Source organism: Salvelinus fontinalis, chromosome 39 (assembly GCF_029448725.1).
Source record: "Salvelinus fontinalis isolate EN_2023a chromosome 39, ASM2944872v1, whole genome shotgun sequence".
NCBI lineage: Eukaryota > Metazoa > Chordata > Actinopteri > Salmoniformes > Salmonidae > Salvelinus > Salvelinus fontinalis.
In genome coordinates, this window is record NC_074703.1 from 6,048,881 (window position 1) to 6,066,380 (window position 17,500).

Here is a 17,500-nt window from a genome sequence, read left to right on the forward strand (position 1 = left end):
CACAGTCTACCCTACAGCTACAGGCTATATAAATACACAGTCTACCCTACAGCTACAGGCTATATAAATACACAGTCTACCCTACAGCTACAGGCTATATAAATACACAGTCTACCCCACAGCTACAGGCTATATAAATACACTGTCTACCCTACAGCTACAGGCTATATAAATACACAGTCTACCCTACAGCTACAGGCTATATAAATACACAGTCTACCCTACAGCTACAGGCTATATAAATACATAGAGTCTACCCTACAGCTACAGGCTATATAAATACATAGAGTCTACCCCACAGCTACAGGCTATATAAATACACAGTCTACCCTACAGCTACAGGCTATATAAATACACAGTCTACCCTAAAGCTACAGGCTATATAAATACACAGTCTACCCTAAAGCTACAGGCTATATAAATACATAGAGTCTACCCTACAGCTACAGGCTATATAAATACATAGAGTCTACCCCACAGCTACAGGCTATATAAATACACAGTCTACCCTACAGCTACAGGCTATATAAATACATAGAGTCTACCCCACAGCTACAGGCTATATAAATAAATAGAGTCTACCCCACAGCTACAGGCTATATAAATACACAGTCTACCCTACAGCTACAGGCTATATAAATACATAGAGTCTACCCCACAGCTACAGGCTATATAAATACACAGTCTACCCTACAGCTACAGGCTATATAAATAAAAAGTCTACCCTAAAGCTACAGGCTATATAAATACACAGTCTACCCTAAAGCTACAGGCTATATAAATACACAGTCTACCCTACAGCTACAGGCTATATAAATACATAGAGTCTACCCTACAGCTACAGGCTATATAAATACATAGAGTCTACCCCACAGCAACAGGCTATATAAATACACAGTCTACCCTAAAGCTACAGGCTATATAAATACATAGAGTCTACCCTACAGCTACAGGCTATATAAATACACAGTCTACCCTAAAGCTACAGGCTATATAAATACATAGAGTCTACCCTACAGCTACAGGCTATATAAATACATAGAGTCTACCCCACAGCTACAGGCTATATAAATACACAGTCTACCCTACAGCTACAGGCTATATAAATACACAGTCTACCCTAAAGCTACAGGCTATATAAATACATAGAGTCTACCCTACAGCTACAGGCTATATAAATACATAGAGTCTACCCCAAAGCTACAGGCTATATAAATATACAGTCTACCCTAAAGCTACAGGCTATATAAATACATAGAGTCTACCCTACAGCTACAGGCTATATAAATACATAGAGTCTACCCCACAGCTACAGGCTATATAAATACACAGTCTACCCTACAGCTACAGGCTATATAAATACATAGAGTCTACCCCACAGCTACAGGCTATATAAATACACAGTCTACCCTACAGCTACAGGCTATATAAATACACAGTCTACCCTACAGCTACAGGCTATATAAATACACAATCTACCCTACAGCTACAGGCTATATAAATACATAGAGTCTACCCCACAGCTACAGGCTATATAAATACATAGAGTCTACCCCACAGCTACAGGCTATATACATACACAGTCTACCCTACAGCTACAGGCTATATACATACACAGTCTACCCCACAGCTACAGGCTATATAAATACATAGAGTCTACCCCACAGCTACAGGCTATATACATACACAGTCTACCCTACAGCTACAGGCTATATGAATACATAGAGTCTACCCTACAGCTGTTTTGTGTCTGTGTTCCGTGTCAGTGTCACCTCTCTCTGATAGATTATAAAGGGGTCTGTGTTCCGTGTCAGTGTCACCTCTCTCTGATAGATTATAAAGGGGTCTGTGTTCCGTGTCAGTGTCACCTCTCTCTGATAGATTATAAAGGGTCTGTGTTCTGTGTCAGTGTCACCTCTCTCTGATAGATTATAAAGGGTCTGTGTTCTGTGTCAGTGTCACCTCTCTCTGATAGATATAAAGGGGTCTGTGTTCTGTGTCAGTGTCACCTCTCTCTGATAGATTATAAAGGGTCTGTGTTCTGTGTCAGTGTCACCTCTCTGATAGATTATAAAGGGGTCTGTGTTCCGTGTCAGTGTCACCTCTCTCTGATAGATTATAAAGGGTCTGTGTTCCGTGTCAGTGTCACCTCTCTCTGATAGATTATAAAGGTTCTGTGTTCTGTGTCAGTGTCACCTCTCTCTGATAGATTATAAAGGGTCTGTGTTCTGTGTCAGTGTCACCTCTCTCTGATAGATTATAAAGGGTCTGTGTTCCGTGTCAGTGTCACCTCTCTCTGATAGATTTAAAAGGGTCTGTGTCTGTGTTCCCTGTCAGTGTCACCTCTCTCTGATAGATTATAAAGGGTCTGTGTTCTGTGTCAGTGTCACCTCTCTCTGATAGATTATAAAGGGGTCTGTGTTCCGTGTCAGTGTCACCTCTCTCTGATAGATTATAAAGGGGTCTGTGTTCCGTGTCAGTGTCACCTCTCTCTGATAGATTTAAAAGAGTCTGTGTCTGTGTTCCGTGTCAGTGTCACCTCTCTCTGATAGATTATAAAGGGTCTGTGTTCCGTGTCAGTGTCACCTCTCTCTGATAGATTATAAAGGGGTCTGTGTTCCGTGTCAGTGTCACCTCTCTCTGATAGATTATAAGGGGTCTGTGTTTTGTGTCAGTGTCACCTCTCTCTGATAGATTATAAAGGGTCTGTGTCTGTGTTCCGTGTCAGTGTCACCTCTCTCTGATAGATTTTAAAGGGTCTGTGTTCCGTGTCAGTGTCACCTCTCTCTGATAGATATAAAGGGTCTGTGTTCCGTGTCAGTGTCACCTCTCTCTGATAGATTATAAAGGGGTCTGTGTTCCGTGTCAGTGTCACCTCTCTCTGATAGATTATAAAGGGTCTGTGTTCCGTGTCAGTGTCACCTCTCTCTGATAGATTATAAAGGGTCTGTGTCTGTGTTCTGTGTCAGTGTCACCTCTCTCTGATAGATTATAAAGGGGTCTGTGTTCTGTGTCAGTGTCACCTCTCTCTGATAGATTATAAAGGGTCTGTGTTCCGTGTCAGTGTCACCTCTCTCTGATAGATTATAAAGGGTCTGTGTTCTGTGTCAGTGTCACCTCTCTCTGATAGATTATAAAGGGTCTGTGTTTTGTGTCAGTGTCACCTCTCTCTGATAGATTATAAAGGGTCTGTGTTTTGTGTCAGTGTCACCTCTCTCTGATAGTCTAAGTCATAGAGAGCCTTACAGGTGCTCCGTCAGTTTTCTTCCCCCTGCCCTGACGATCTCTTGCGTTTTATATTCCCATGCAGGATGCTTCAGAACAACCAGCTACGACGGGTTCCAGGAGAAGCCCTTCAGAACCTCAGGAACCTCCAGTCTCTGTGAGTGTCGATCGACTTCCTCCTCCACCATCGCTGCTGCCCCGTCCAAATTAAAGAAGCTCTCTTTTCAATAGGAATGAGCCTCTCTTCTCACTACCTTTCTCCTCTCTCTCTCTCTCTCTCTCTCTCTCTCTCTCTCTCTCTCTCTCTCTCTCTCTCTCTCACTCGCTTTTTTCTCTCTCGCTTTCTCTCTCTCTTTCTCTCTCTCTTAATTCAATTTAAGGGCTTTATTGGCATGGGAAACATATGTTAACATTGCCAACACAAGTGAAATAGACAATAACAAAAGTGAAATAAACAGTAGAAAATTTACAGTAAATATTACACTCACAAAGTTTCCAAAAGAATAAAGACATTTCAAATGTCATATTATGTCTACAGTATATACAGTGTTGTAATGATGTGTAAATAGTTAAAGTACAAAATGGAAAATAATTAAACATAAATATGGTGTGTATTTACAATGGTGTTTGTTCTTCACTGGTTGACCTTTTCTTGTGGCAACAGGTCACAAATCTTGCTGCTGTGATGGAACACTGTGGTATTTCTTTGTGGGTCTGTGTAATCTGAGGGAAATATGTGTCTCTAATATGGTCATACATTTGGCAGGAGGTTAGGAAGTGCAGCTCAGTTTCCACCTCAATTTGTGGGCAGTGCGCACATAGCCTGTAATCTCTTGAGAGCCAGGTCTGCCTTCGGTGGCCTTTCTCAATAGCAAGGCTATGCTCACTGAGTCTGTACATAGTCAAAGCTTTCCTTAAGTTTGGGTCAGTAACAGTGGTCAGGTATTCTGCCACTGCTCAGTTTTTTTGTTAATTCTTTCCAATGTGTCAAGTAATTATCTTTTTGTTTTCTCATGATTTGGTTGGGTCTAATTGTGTTGCTGTCCCGGGGCTCTGTGGGGTCTGTTTGTGTTTGTGAACAGAGCCCTAGGACCAGCTTGCTTAGGGGACTCTTCTCCAGGTTCATCTCTCTTTAGGTGATGGCTGACCAGTTTGGGAATCGCTTCCTTTTAGGTGGTTGTAGAATATAACGTATATTTTCTGGATTTTGATCATTAGCGGGTATCGGCCTAATTCTGCTCTACATGCATTATTTGGTGTTTTACGTTGTACACGGAGGATATTTTAGTAGAATTCTGCATGCAGAGACTCAATTTGATGTTTGTCCCATTTTGTGAATTATTGGTTGGTGAGCGGACCCCAGACCTCACAACCATAAAGGGCAATGGGTTCTATAACCGATTGGCAGTATTTTTAGACAGATCCTAATTCTCTCTCTCTCTCTCTCTCTCTCTCTCTCTCTCTCTCTCTCTCTCTCTCTCTCTCTCTCTCTCTCTCTCTCTCTATCTCTATCTCTATCTCCTCTCTCTCTTTGTCCTCTCTCTCTCGATTTTTCTTCTCATGCTGTCTTTCTCCTCTCTCTCTCTCTCTCTCTCTCTCTCTCTCTATCTTTCTTCTCTCTCTCTACCTTTCTTCTCTCGCTCTCTCCATCCCCTGTCTATCCTTGACCTTTTCCGTTAAGGAAATCTCCAGGCAACTAGAGACTATCTCCACTTTCGGTTTCAGCATCAGTTACTGTGTTTTTTTATCAGGCTCTCCCTCTCTCTCCCTCTCTCCATAAGTGGCCTGATGAGGTGGGAGAGGTGTGTGTGCTTGTGTGTTCGTGCGTTTGTGTGTGTGTAAAATGGGGTGGGGGGGTACCGAGAGAGTTGGAATGGAGAGTCTAAATCAATGTGGGGCAATAGAGAGAGCCTTACCTTTGATCAGCGGAGATAGAAGAGACGAAGAAGAGGGGAGATAGGAAGGAGAGCTGAATGCAGATTGTCTTTCACTGGAGTCCCTTCTCTGTACCTTCCTCCTCCTCTCTCCCTTCTCTTCTCTGTACCTTCCTCCTCCTCTCTCCCTTCTCTTCTCTGTACCTTCCTCCTCCTCTCTCCATCCCTCCTCCTCTCCTTCCTCCTCCTCTCTCCATCCCTCCTCCTCTCCTTCCTCCTCCTCTCTCCATCCCTCCTCCTCTCCTTCCTCCTCCTCTCTCCCTTCTCTTCTCTTTACCTTTCCCCTCCTCTCTCCTTCCTCCTCCTCTCTCCATCCCTCCTCCTCTCCTTCCTCCTCCTCTCTCCCTTCTCTTCTCTTTACCTTTCCCCTCCTCTCTCCTTTCTCCTCCTCTCTCCATCCTTCCTCCTCTCCTTCCTCCTCCTCTCTCCCTTCTCTTCTCTTTACCTTTCCCCTCCTCTCTCCTTCCTCCTCCTCTCTCCATCCCTCCTCCTCTCCTTCCTCCTCCTCTCTCCATCCCTCCTCCTCTCCTTCCTCCTCCTCTCTCCCTTCTCTTCTCTTTACCTTTCCCCTCCTCTCTCCTTTCTCCTCCTCTCTCCTTCCCCCTCCTCTCTCTTACCCCTCCAAACGCACGTGGATTATCAGTCTAAGATCACATTCATTAATAAGCATTGTCCCATACGGCGTCTGTCTCGCTCAGAGCAGGTTGGCAGGGAGAACAGAGCAGCTGTTGTTACCTCAACAGGTCTGAATGTGTGTTGTACAGACAGAGTGGCTGGGTCCTAAATGGTACTATAGGGCGCTGGTCAAAAGCAGTGCACAATATAGGGAATAGGGCTCTGGTCAAAAGCAGTGCACAATATAGGGAATAGGGCTCTGGTCAAAAGCAGTGCACTATATAGGGAATAGGGTGCCATTTGGGATCCAACTAGTATCTTCAGTAACAGTAGTCTTCAGTAACAGTAGTCTTCAGTAACAGTGGTCTTCAGTAACAGTGGTCTTCAGTAGCAGTAGTCTTCAGTAGCAGTAGTCTTCAGTAACAGTAGTCTTCAGTAACAGTGGTCTTCAGTAACAGTGGTCTTCAGTAGCAGTAGTCTTCAGTAACAGTGGTCTTCAGTAACAGTAGTCTTCAGTAACAGTGGTCTTCAGTAACAGTGGTCTTCAGTAACAGTAGTCTTCAGTAGCAGTAGTCTTCAGTAACAGTAGTCTTCAGTAACAGTAGTTTTCAGTAACAGTAGTCTTCAGTAACAGTGGTCTTCAGTAGCAGTGGTCTTCAGTAACAGTAGTCTTCAGTAACAGTGGTTTTCTTCACTACCAAACACCTCCGAGACGTTGTTGAAAGAGTTATGTTGGGGAGCGTCCGCAGACTGCTAGGGCGGAGGACTAACAAACACCTCCGAGACGTTGTTGAAAGAGTTATGTTGGGGAGCGTCCGCAGACTGCTAGGGCGGAGGACTACCAAACACCTCCGAGACGTTGTTGAAAGAGTTATGTTGGGGAACGTCCGCAGACTGCTAGGGCGGAGGACTAACAAACACCTCCGAGACGTTGCTGAAAGAGTTATGTTGGGGAGCGTCCGCAGACTGCTAGGGCGGAGGACTACCAAACACCTCTGAGACGTTGCTGAAAGAGTTATGTCGGGGAGCGGCCGCAGACTGCTAGGGCGGAGGACTAACAAACACCTCCGAGACGTTGTTGAAAGAGTTATGTTGGGGAGCGTCCGCAGACTGCTAAGGCGGAGGACTACCAAACACCTCCGAGACGTTGTTGAAAGAGTTGTGTTGGGGAGCGTCCGCAGACTGCTAGGGCGGAGGACTAACAAACACCTCCGAGACGTTGCTGAAAGAGTTATGTTGGGGAGCGTCCGCAGACTGCTAGGGCGGAGGACTAACAAACACCTCCGAGACGTTGTTGAAAGAGTTATGTTGGGGAGCGTCCACAGACTGCTAGGGCGGAGGACTACCAAACACCTCCGAGACGTTGTTGAAAGAGTTATGTTGGGGAGCGTCTGCAGACTGCTAGGGCGGAGGACTACCAAACACCTCCGAGACGTTGTTGAAAGAGTTATGTTGGGGAGCGTCCGCAGGCTGCTAGGGCGGAGGACTACCAAACACCTCCGAGACGTTGCTGAAAGAGTTATGTTGGGGAGCGTTCGCAGACTGCTAGGGCGGAGGACTAACAAACACCGTTGAGACGTTGCTGAAAGAGTTATGTTGGGGAGCGTCCACAGGCTGCTAGGGCGGAGGACTAACAAACACCTCCGAGACGTTGCTGAAAGAGTTATGTCGGGGAACGTCCGCAGACTGCTAGGGCGGAGGACTACCAACCACCTTTTCAGCCACGCAGGACTGACACACAACACACAACCAGTGAATTGATAGACAACAATGGCTGCCTCAATTGACCTTTCAGCTTTTTCTCTGGGCTGTGGGAAGAGGTTACAAAGCCAGGGAGGAGGGACAGGGAGAGGATTACAGAATCCCCTTTCAACCCAACGACAAACAAGACTGACATCTCAGGTCACTGTTCCAGTGTGGCTGGGTGGGGCGGAGGAGGAGGGGGGGGGGGTAGCTCTCCACCAGGTAGCTCTCCTCTCTTATTGTCTCAGACCGGAGACAGGAGCAGACAGCAGGCAGTGGGTTGGAACGAGCATTTGTCTCCTCAGACAATGTGTCTGTTTTCAGTCTGAAAGCGTTATTGTTTAGGTGCAGGATAATTACAGACGGTGACTGACTGACTCTTTTAAGGAAGACAACCTGGCCTTCATACGGGAGACAGGCAGGCGAACAGACAGACAAGCAAACTGACAGACAGGCAGGCAGGACTCTTGTGCTCACTGATCACCAGAACAGATCAGATCACCAGAACAGATCTGGTCTCAGATCAGACCAGAACACATTAGACCAGACCAGAGAAGACCAGAACACATTAGAGCAGACCAGAGAAGACCAGACTAGACTAGATCAGACCAGAGAAGACCAGAACACACTAGATCAGACCAGAGAAGACCAGAACACATTAGAACAGACCAGAGAAGACCAGAACACATTAGACCAGACCAGAGAAGACCAGAACAAATTAGACCAGACCAGAGAAGACCAGACTAGACTAGATCAGACCAGAGAAGACCAGAACACATTAGAACAGACCAGAGAAGACCAGAACACATTAGACCAGACCAGAGAAGACCAGACTAGACTAGATCAGACCAGAGAAGACCAGAACACATTAGAACAGACCAGAGAAGACCAGAACACATTAGACCAGACCAGAGAAGACCAGAGCCAAGAAGGCCAGAGAAGACCAGAAAAGACCAGAGAAGACCAGAGAAACCAGAGAAGACCAGATAAGACCAGACCAGAGAAGACCAGGGAAAACCAGACCAGAGAAGACCAGAGCCAAGAAGACGAGAGAAGACCAGAGAAGACCAGGGAAGACCAGACCAGAGAAGACCAGACCAGAGAAGACCAGGCAAGACCAGACCAGAGAAGACTATACCAGAGAAGACCAGACCAGAGAAGACCAGACCAGAGAAGACTAGACCAGAGAAGACCAGACCAGAGAAGACCAGACCAGAGAAGACCAGACCAGAGAAGACCAGACCAGACCAGAGAAGACCAGACCAGACCAGAGAAGACCAGACCAGAGAAGACCAGAGCCAAGAAGACGAGAGAAGACCAGGGAAGACCAGACCAGAGAAGACCAGGAAAGACCAGACCAGAGAAGACCAGACCAGAGAAGACCAGACCAGAGAAGACTAGACCAGAGAAGACCAGACCAGAGAAGACCAGAGCAGAGAAGACCAGACCAGAGAAGACCAGACCAGAGAAGACCAGACCAGAGAAGACCAGACCAGAGAAGACCAGACCAAAGCGTAGTGGAGTCTTTCTGTCTCTGCCAGGTTTAGATCACAGAGCTGGGTCTCTGCAAGAAACGTCAACATAAAATTCTTCCGAGCAAGCATGGACCTCCTGGCTCTGAGATGTGTCTCCTCCCCCTCCTCCCTTCCTCCCCCGTCCACAAATATACATCTACATCTCAGGACTCTGCAGAGCTCTCCGTGATGGCAGAAATGTGATCCGCACCATATTTACTAAACACGCTTCTGTCAACAATTTAAAGTGAAAATACACAAATAGCGTAAATGAATTGGAGAGAGAGAGAGGGAAGGGCTAAATACCCAGCCGTGTTTATCAGTGGAATGACAGTTGTTCTCCGCTCCCTCACGCAGCGTGTGTGTGTGTGTGTGTGTGTGTGTGTGTGTGTGTGTGTGTGTGTGTGTGTGTGTGTGTGTGTGTGTGTGTGTGTGTGTGTGTGTGTGTGTGTGTGTGTGTGTGTGTGTGTGTGTGTGTGTGTGTGGTCAGGACCCCCTCCCCCATCCATACACACTCTCACACACACGATGTGGTCTGAATCAACCACCCAAGGATGTTGTGTGTGTGTGTGTGTGTGTGTGTGTGTGTGTGTGTGTGTGTGTGTGTGTGTGTGTGTGTGTGTGTGTGTGTGTGTGTGTGTGTGTGTGTGTGTGTGTGTGTGTGTGTGTGTGTGTGTGTGTGTGTGTGTGTGTGTGTGTATGTGTGTGTGTGTGTGTGTGTGTGTGTGTGTGTGTGTGTGTGTGTGAGAGAGAGAGAGAGGGTGCTGGAGGGTTCAAGGCAAAGGTGTTATTCTGCAGTTAATGAGAGCTGCAGTGTGTTACTGAGAGCTGCTGTCTCTCACACTGCAGTGTGTTACTGAGAGCTGCTGTCTCTCACACTGCAGTGTGTTACTGAGAGCTGCTGTCTCTCACACTGCAGTGTGTTACTGAGAGCTGCTGTCTCTCACACTGCAGTGTGTTACTGAGAGCTGCTGTCTCTCACACTGCAGTGTGTTACTGAGAGCTGCTGTCTCTCACACTGCAGTGTGTTACTGAGAGCTGCAGTGTGTTACTGAGAGCTGCTGTCTCTCACACTGCAGTGTGTTACTGAGAGCTGCTGTCTCTCACACTGCAGTGTGTTACTGAGAGCTGCTGTCTCTCACACTGCAGTGTGTTACTGAGAGCTGCTGTCTCTCACACTGCAGTGTGTTACTGAGAGCTGCTGTCTCTCACACTGCAGTGTGTTACTGAGAGCTGCTGTCTCTCACACTGCAGTGTGTTACTGAGAGCTGCTGTCTCTCACACTGCAGTGTGTTACTGAGAGCTGCTGTCTCTCACACTGCAGTGTGTTACTGAGAGCTGCTGTCTCTCACACTGCAGTGTGTTACTGAGAGCTGCTGTCTCTCACACTGCAGTGTGTTACTGAGAGCTGCTGTCTCTCACACTGCAGTGTGTTACTGAGAGCTGCTGTCACTCACACTGCAGTGTGTTACTGAGAGCTGCTGTCACTCACACTGCAGTGTGTTACTGAGAGCTGCTGTCTCTCACACTGCAGTGTGTTACTGAGAGCTGCTGTCTCTCACACTGCAGTGTGTTACTGAGAGCTGCTGTCTCTCACACTGCAGTGTGTTACTGAGAGCTGCTGTCACTCACACTGCAGTGTGTTACTGAGAGCTGCTGTCACTCACACTGCAGTGTGTTACTGAGAGCTGCTGTCACTCACACTGCAGTGTGTTATTGAGAGCTGCTGTCACTCACACTGCAGTGTGTTACTGAGAGCTGCTGTGTGTTACTGAGAGCTGCTGTCTCTCACACTGCAGTGTGTTACTGAGATCTGTAAGCAGACGGACCACTCCTGAACATCCCACCCCACCCCAACCTCACTACTGAACATCCCACCCCACCCCAACCTCACTACTGAACATCCCACCCCCCTCCAACCTCACTCCTTCCCCCGCCTCCCCATCCCATCAACCCCTGCTCTCCTCTCCTCTCACCCATCCCACCCCAACCTCACTCCTTTCCCCGCCTCCCCCTCCCATCAACCCCTGCTCTCCTCTCCAATCACCCATCCCACTCCAACCTCACTCCTTCCCCCGCCTCCCCCTCCCATCAACCCCTGCTCTCCGCTCACCCATCCCAACAGCCAGGCAGATGTGCCCCTCCTCGGGGAATTTTGATTGGATGAAGCGGAGTCTAAAGTTTCCACTCGGACCACCTTGTGAGCCAGAGTTATGAGGAAGGAGCTTCGCCTCGGCTACCATCCTCCCGTCCGTCCACCTCCGACGGAAACCCCTTCGCTATATAAAGAGAAATAAACCAGAACAATATCCTCCTATATTCCAAATAGCTCAGTCAGATCATTCATTCAGGTGATGTTACTGCCTGTGAGCTTCACTATTTAACATGGATTCCGTCTGCTTCCTGGAGAGAATGAATGCATGTCAATAGCCACTATATAACAAAGAGCCCAACTGTATCCTTATAGGTGATATAACAGCCAATCAGCTGTACGTTCTCCTCCGTTCTTCCCTTTCCTCTTCCTGGATGAATGAGTTGTATTCTGTTTATGTCTCTCATCCTCCTTAGTGAATGAGTTGTATTCTGTTTATCTCTCTCCTCCTCCTTAGTGAATGAGTTGTATTCTGTTTATCTCTCCTCCTCCTTAGTGAATGAGTTGTATTCTGTTTATCTCTCCTCCTCCTTAGTGAATGAGTTGTATTCTGTTTATCTCTCCTCCTCCTTAGTGAATGAGTTGTATTCTGTTTATCTCTCCTCCTCCTTAGTGAATGAGTTGTATTCTGTTTATCTCTCCTCCTCCTCCTTAGTGAATGAGTTGTATTCTGTTTATCTCTCTCCTCCTCCTTAGTGAATGAGTTGTATTCTGTTTATCTCTCCTCCTCCTCCTTAGTGAATGAGTTGTATTCTGTTTATCTCTCTCCTCCTTAGTGAATGAGTTGTATTCTGTTTATCTCTCCTCCTCCTCCTTAGTGAATGAGTTGTATTCTGTTTATCTCTCTCCTCCTCCTTAGTGAATGAGTTGTATTCTGTTTATCTCTCCTCCTCCTGAGTGAATGAGTTGTATTCTGTTTATCTGTTTATCTCTAAGTGTAATGTTTTTGTTTATTATATATTTCACTTGCTTTGGCAATGTTAACATATATGAGAGAGAGAGAGAGAGAGAGAGAGAGAGAGAGAGAGAGAGAGAGAGAGAGAGAGAGAGAGAGAGAGAGAGAGAGAGAGAGAGAGAGAGAGAGAGAGAGAGAGAGAGAGAGAGAGAGAGAGAGAGAGAGAGAGACCACTATAGTGGTGACGCAATGCAGCTGGTGCACAATGCTTTAAAAAAAGATGTGTCGATTAAAATGTCCTGGCTTTTCTGAAGTGGTTGTCTTTCCATTTGAGTAGTGGCCCCCCCAGGCCCTCAGCACTACTCCCCTCTTTGTTGAAATGGGTCCCAGGCAGACACTTGAGTTGTAATTGAGGCTCCAACACAGATTCTCTCTCTCTCTGCTATGCCATTAGGAGGCTTTTCAAAGCCCCGTGCCAACCGATGCATTGTGTTTATGGCCCTGGCCGGTGCAGGAAAGGATTAGTGAACAATGTCTTTATCTAGTCGTCTGCTTTAACGCAGAGGCCCTTTGAAATATGCCGACGCCAGGGTTGGGGAAATACTGGAAAGGAGATGTTGGGTGTGTTCCAAATGGTGCCTTATTCCCTATGTAGTGCACTACTTTAGACCAGAGCCCTATTCCCTATATAGTGCACTACTTTAGACCCTGGGAGAGAGAGAGAGCGAGAGAGATGAGATACTGGGTTTGCACCCTAGGAGAGAGAGAGAGGAGATACTGGGTATGCACCCGGGGAGAGAGAGAGGAGATACTGGGTATGCACCCTGGGAGAGAATGAGAGGAGATACTGGGTATGCACCCTGGGAGAGAATGAGAGGAGATACTGGGTATGCACCCTGGGAGAGAATGAGAGGAGATACTGGGTATGCACCCTGGGAGAGAGAGAGGAGATACTGGGTATGCACCCTGGGAGAGAATGAGAGGAGATACTGGGTATGCACCCTGGGAGAGAGAGAGAGGGGAGATACTGGGTATGCACCCTGGGAGAGAGAGAGAGGAGATACTGGGTATGCACCCTGGGAGAGAATGATGAGATACTGGGTATGCACCCTGGGAGAGAATGAGAGGAGATACTGGGTATGTACCCTGGGAGAGAATGAGGAGATACTGGGTATGCACCCTGGGAGAGAGAGAGAGGAGATACGGGGTATGCACCCTGGGAGATAATGAGGAGATACTGGGTATGCACCCTGGGAGAGAATGAGGAGATACTGGGTATGCACCCTGGGAGAGAGAGAGGAGATACTGGGTTTGCACCCTGGGAGAGAGAGAGAGGAGATACTGGGTATGCACCCTGGGAGAGAATGAGGAGATACTGGGTTTGCACCCTGGGAGAGAGAGAGATGAGATACTGGGTATGCACCCTGGGAGAGAGAGAGAGGAGATACTGGGTATGCACCCTGGGAGAGAATGAGGAGATACTGGGTATGCACCCTGGGAGAGAATGAGGAGATACTGGGTCGCACCCTGGGATAGAGAGAGAGGAGATACTGGGTATGCACCCTGGGAGAGAGAGAGAGGAGATACTGGGTATGCACCCTGTGAGAGAGAGAGGAGATACTGGGTATGCACCCTGGGAGAGAGAGAGAGGAGATACTGGGTATGCACCCTGTGAGAGAGAGAGAGGAGATACTGGGTCGCACCCTGAGAGAGAGAGAAAGAAAGAGGGGAGATACTGAATTAGTTACCTTTGTGTTCAGTGTGTATGGAGAACAGAGGAGAACAGAGGAGAACAGAGGAGAATAGAACAGTGGTAGGTCCTTCGCTGAGCTTTTTAATTTGTGACGCATTACATGCGGCTGACTAGGATAGGAACTCATTACACGTGGATGACTAGGATAGGAACTCATTACACGTGGATGACTAGGATAGAAACTCATTACACGCGGATGACTAGGATAGGAACTCATTACACGTGGCTGACTAGGATAGGAACTCATTACACGTGGATGACTAGGATAGGAACTCATTACACGTGGATGACTAGGATAGGAACTCATTACACGTGGCTGACTAGGATAGGAACTCATTACACACGGCTGACTAGGATAGGAACTAATTACACACGTCTGACTAGGATAGGAACTCATTACACATGGCTCACTAGGATAGGAACTAATTACACACGGCTGACTAGGATAGGAACTAATTACACGTGGATGACTAGGATAGGAACTCATTACACGTGGCTGACTAGGATAGGAACTAATTACACACGTCTGACTAGGATAGGAACTCATTACACACGGCTGACTAGGATAGGAACTCATTACACGTGGCTGACTAGGATAGGAACTCATTACACGCGGCTGACTAGGATAGGAACTCATTACACGTGGCTGACTAGGATAGGAACTAATTACACACGGCTGACTAGGATAGGAACTCATTACACACGGCTGACTAGGATAGCAACTCATTACACGTGGCTGACTAGGATAGGAACTCATTACACGCGGCTGACTAGGATAGGAACTCATTACACGTGGCTGACTAGGATAGGAACTCATTACACGTGGATGACTAGGATAGGAACTCATTACACGTGGATGACTAGGATAGGAACTCATTACACGTGGCTGACTAGGATAGGAACTCATTACACACGGCTGACTAGGATAGGAACTCATTACACACGGCTGACTAGGATAGGAACTCATTACACGTGGCTGACTAGGATAGGAACTCATTACACGTGGCTGACTAGGATAGGAACTAATTACACACGGCTGACTAGGATAGGAACTAATTACACACGGCTGACTAGGATAGGAACTCATTACACACGGCTGACTAGGATAGGAACTAATTACACACGGCTGACTAGGATAGGAACTAATTACACACGGCTGACTAGGATAGGAACTAATTACACACTGCTGACTAGGATATGAACTCATTACACGTGGCTGACTAGGGTAGGAACTAATTACACACGGCTGACTAGGATAGGAACTAATTACACACGGCTGACTAGGATAGGAACTCATTACACGTGGCTGACTAGGATAGGAACTAATTACACACGGCTGACTAGCATAGGAGCTAATTACACACGGCTGACTAGGATAGGAACTAGTAACACACGGCTGACTAGGATAGGAACTCATTACACGTGGCTGACTAGGATAGGAACTAATTACACACGGCTGACTAGGATAGGAACTAATTACACACGGCTGACTAGGATAGGAACTAATTACACACGGCTGACTATGATAGGAACTAATTACACGTGGCTGACTAGGATCTCATTACACGTGGCTGACTAGGATAGGAACTAATTACACACGGCTGACTAGGATAGGAACTAATTACACACGACTGACTAGGATAGGAACTAATTACACATGGCTGACTAGGATAGGAACTAATTACACGCGGCTGACTAGGATAGGAACTAATTACACGTGGCCGACTAGGATAGGAACTAATTACACACGGCTGACTAGGATAGGAACTCATTACACGTGGCTGACTAGGATAGGAACTAATAACACGTGGCTGACTAGGATAGGAACTAATTACACACGGCTGACTAGGATAGGAACTAATTACACACGGCTGACTAGGATAGTAACTAATTACACACGGCTGACTAGGATAGGAACTAATTACACACGGCTGACTAGGATAGGAACTAGTAACACGCGGCTGACTAGGATAGGAACTCATTACACGTGGCTGACTAGGATAGGAACTAATTACACACGGCTGACTAGGATAGGAACTAATTACACACGGCTGACTAGGATAGGAACTAATTACACGTGGCTGACTAGGATCTCATTACACGTGGCTGACTAGGATAGGAACTAATTACACACGGCTGACTAGGATAGGAACTAATTACACACGACTGACTAGGATAGGAACTAATTACACATGGCTGACTAGGATAGGAACTAATTACACGCGGCTGACTAGGATAGGAACTAATTACACGTGGCCGACTAGGATAGGAACTAATTACACACGGCTGACTAGGATAGGAACTCATTACACGTGGCTGACTAGGATAGGAACTAATAACACTTTGCTGACTAGGATAGGAACTAATTGCACACGGCTGACTAGGATAGGAACTAATTACACACGGCTGACTAGGATAGTAACTAATTACACACGGCTGACTAGGATAGGAACTCATTACACGTGGCTGACTAGGATAGGAACTCATTACACACGGCTGACTAGGATAGGAACTAATTACACGTGGATGACTAGGATAGGAACTAATTACACGTGGCTGACTAGGATAGGAACTAATTACACGTGGCTGACTAGGATAGGAACTCATTACACGTGGATGACTAGGATAGGAACTCATTACACGTGGATGACTAGGATAGGAACTCATTACACGCGGATGACTAGGATAGGAACTCATTACACGCGGATGACTAGGATAGGAACTCATTACACGTGGATGACTAGGATATGAACTCATTACACGCGGATGACTAGGATAGGAACTCATTACACGTGGATGACTAGGATAGGAACTCATTACACGTGGATGACTAGGATAGAAACTCATTACACGCGGATGACTAGGATAGGAACTCATTACACGTGGATGACTAGGATAGGAACTAATTTCTTCTTCTTGATGTAGTTGTAATATTATTGTCAGTATTATTAGTGTGTTTAAACTGGGGGTTAGCCTTGCAGGGTACAGGGCTGCTGCATCCTTCCTTGTTGATAGAACCTCGTCGTGTTTGGAAAGAGGGCACCTCTCTATTCATCCCACTGTCAGTGTGCTACACCCTCCATGGGATTCTGAATACACACACACACTTGACAGTCAACTTTAGAATGAACCACTGCCCGTTCTGTTTAGTCTTGCGGATCTGGGCATTGCTTTTTTTTCTTCCCGGGCTGTCTCCTAAATACTCCACAGTGAAAAACCAGCGCTTACATGAACAGAAAAGGGAAATGGCTGTATAATACTATATGTAGGCTGTATATCACTGTATATAGTCTATATATAACTGGATATAGACTAGATATAACTGGATATAGACTGTATATAACTGGATATAGACTATATATACCTGGATATAGACTATATATAACTGGATATAGACTGGATATAGACTAGATATAACTGGATATAGACTATATATACCTGGATATAGACTATATATAACTGGATATAGACTGTACATAACTGGATATGGACTATATATAACTGGATATAGACTATATATAACTGGATATAGACTATATATAACTGGATATGGACTGTATATAACTGGATATATTAACTATATATAACTGGATATGGACTATATATAACTGGATATAGACTATATATAACTGGATATATTAACTATATATAACTGGATATGGACTATAT

The 17,500-nt window shown here is 46.2% G+C and overlaps 1 protein-coding gene across 1 annotated transcript in view; it reads left to right on the plus strand.

Moving 5' to 3' along the window:
* Nucleotides 1-17,500, plus strand: part of LOC129838296 (leucine-rich repeat-containing G-protein coupled receptor 5-like) — a gene marked incomplete in the record, with an annotated part of 131,651 nt that overhangs the window by 95,405 nt on the left and 18,746 nt on the right. The window contains 1 exon segment of the mRNA XM_055905185.1: nucleotides 3,311-3,382. Coding sequence (XP_055761160.1) covers nucleotides 3,311-3,382 — 72 coding nt within the window.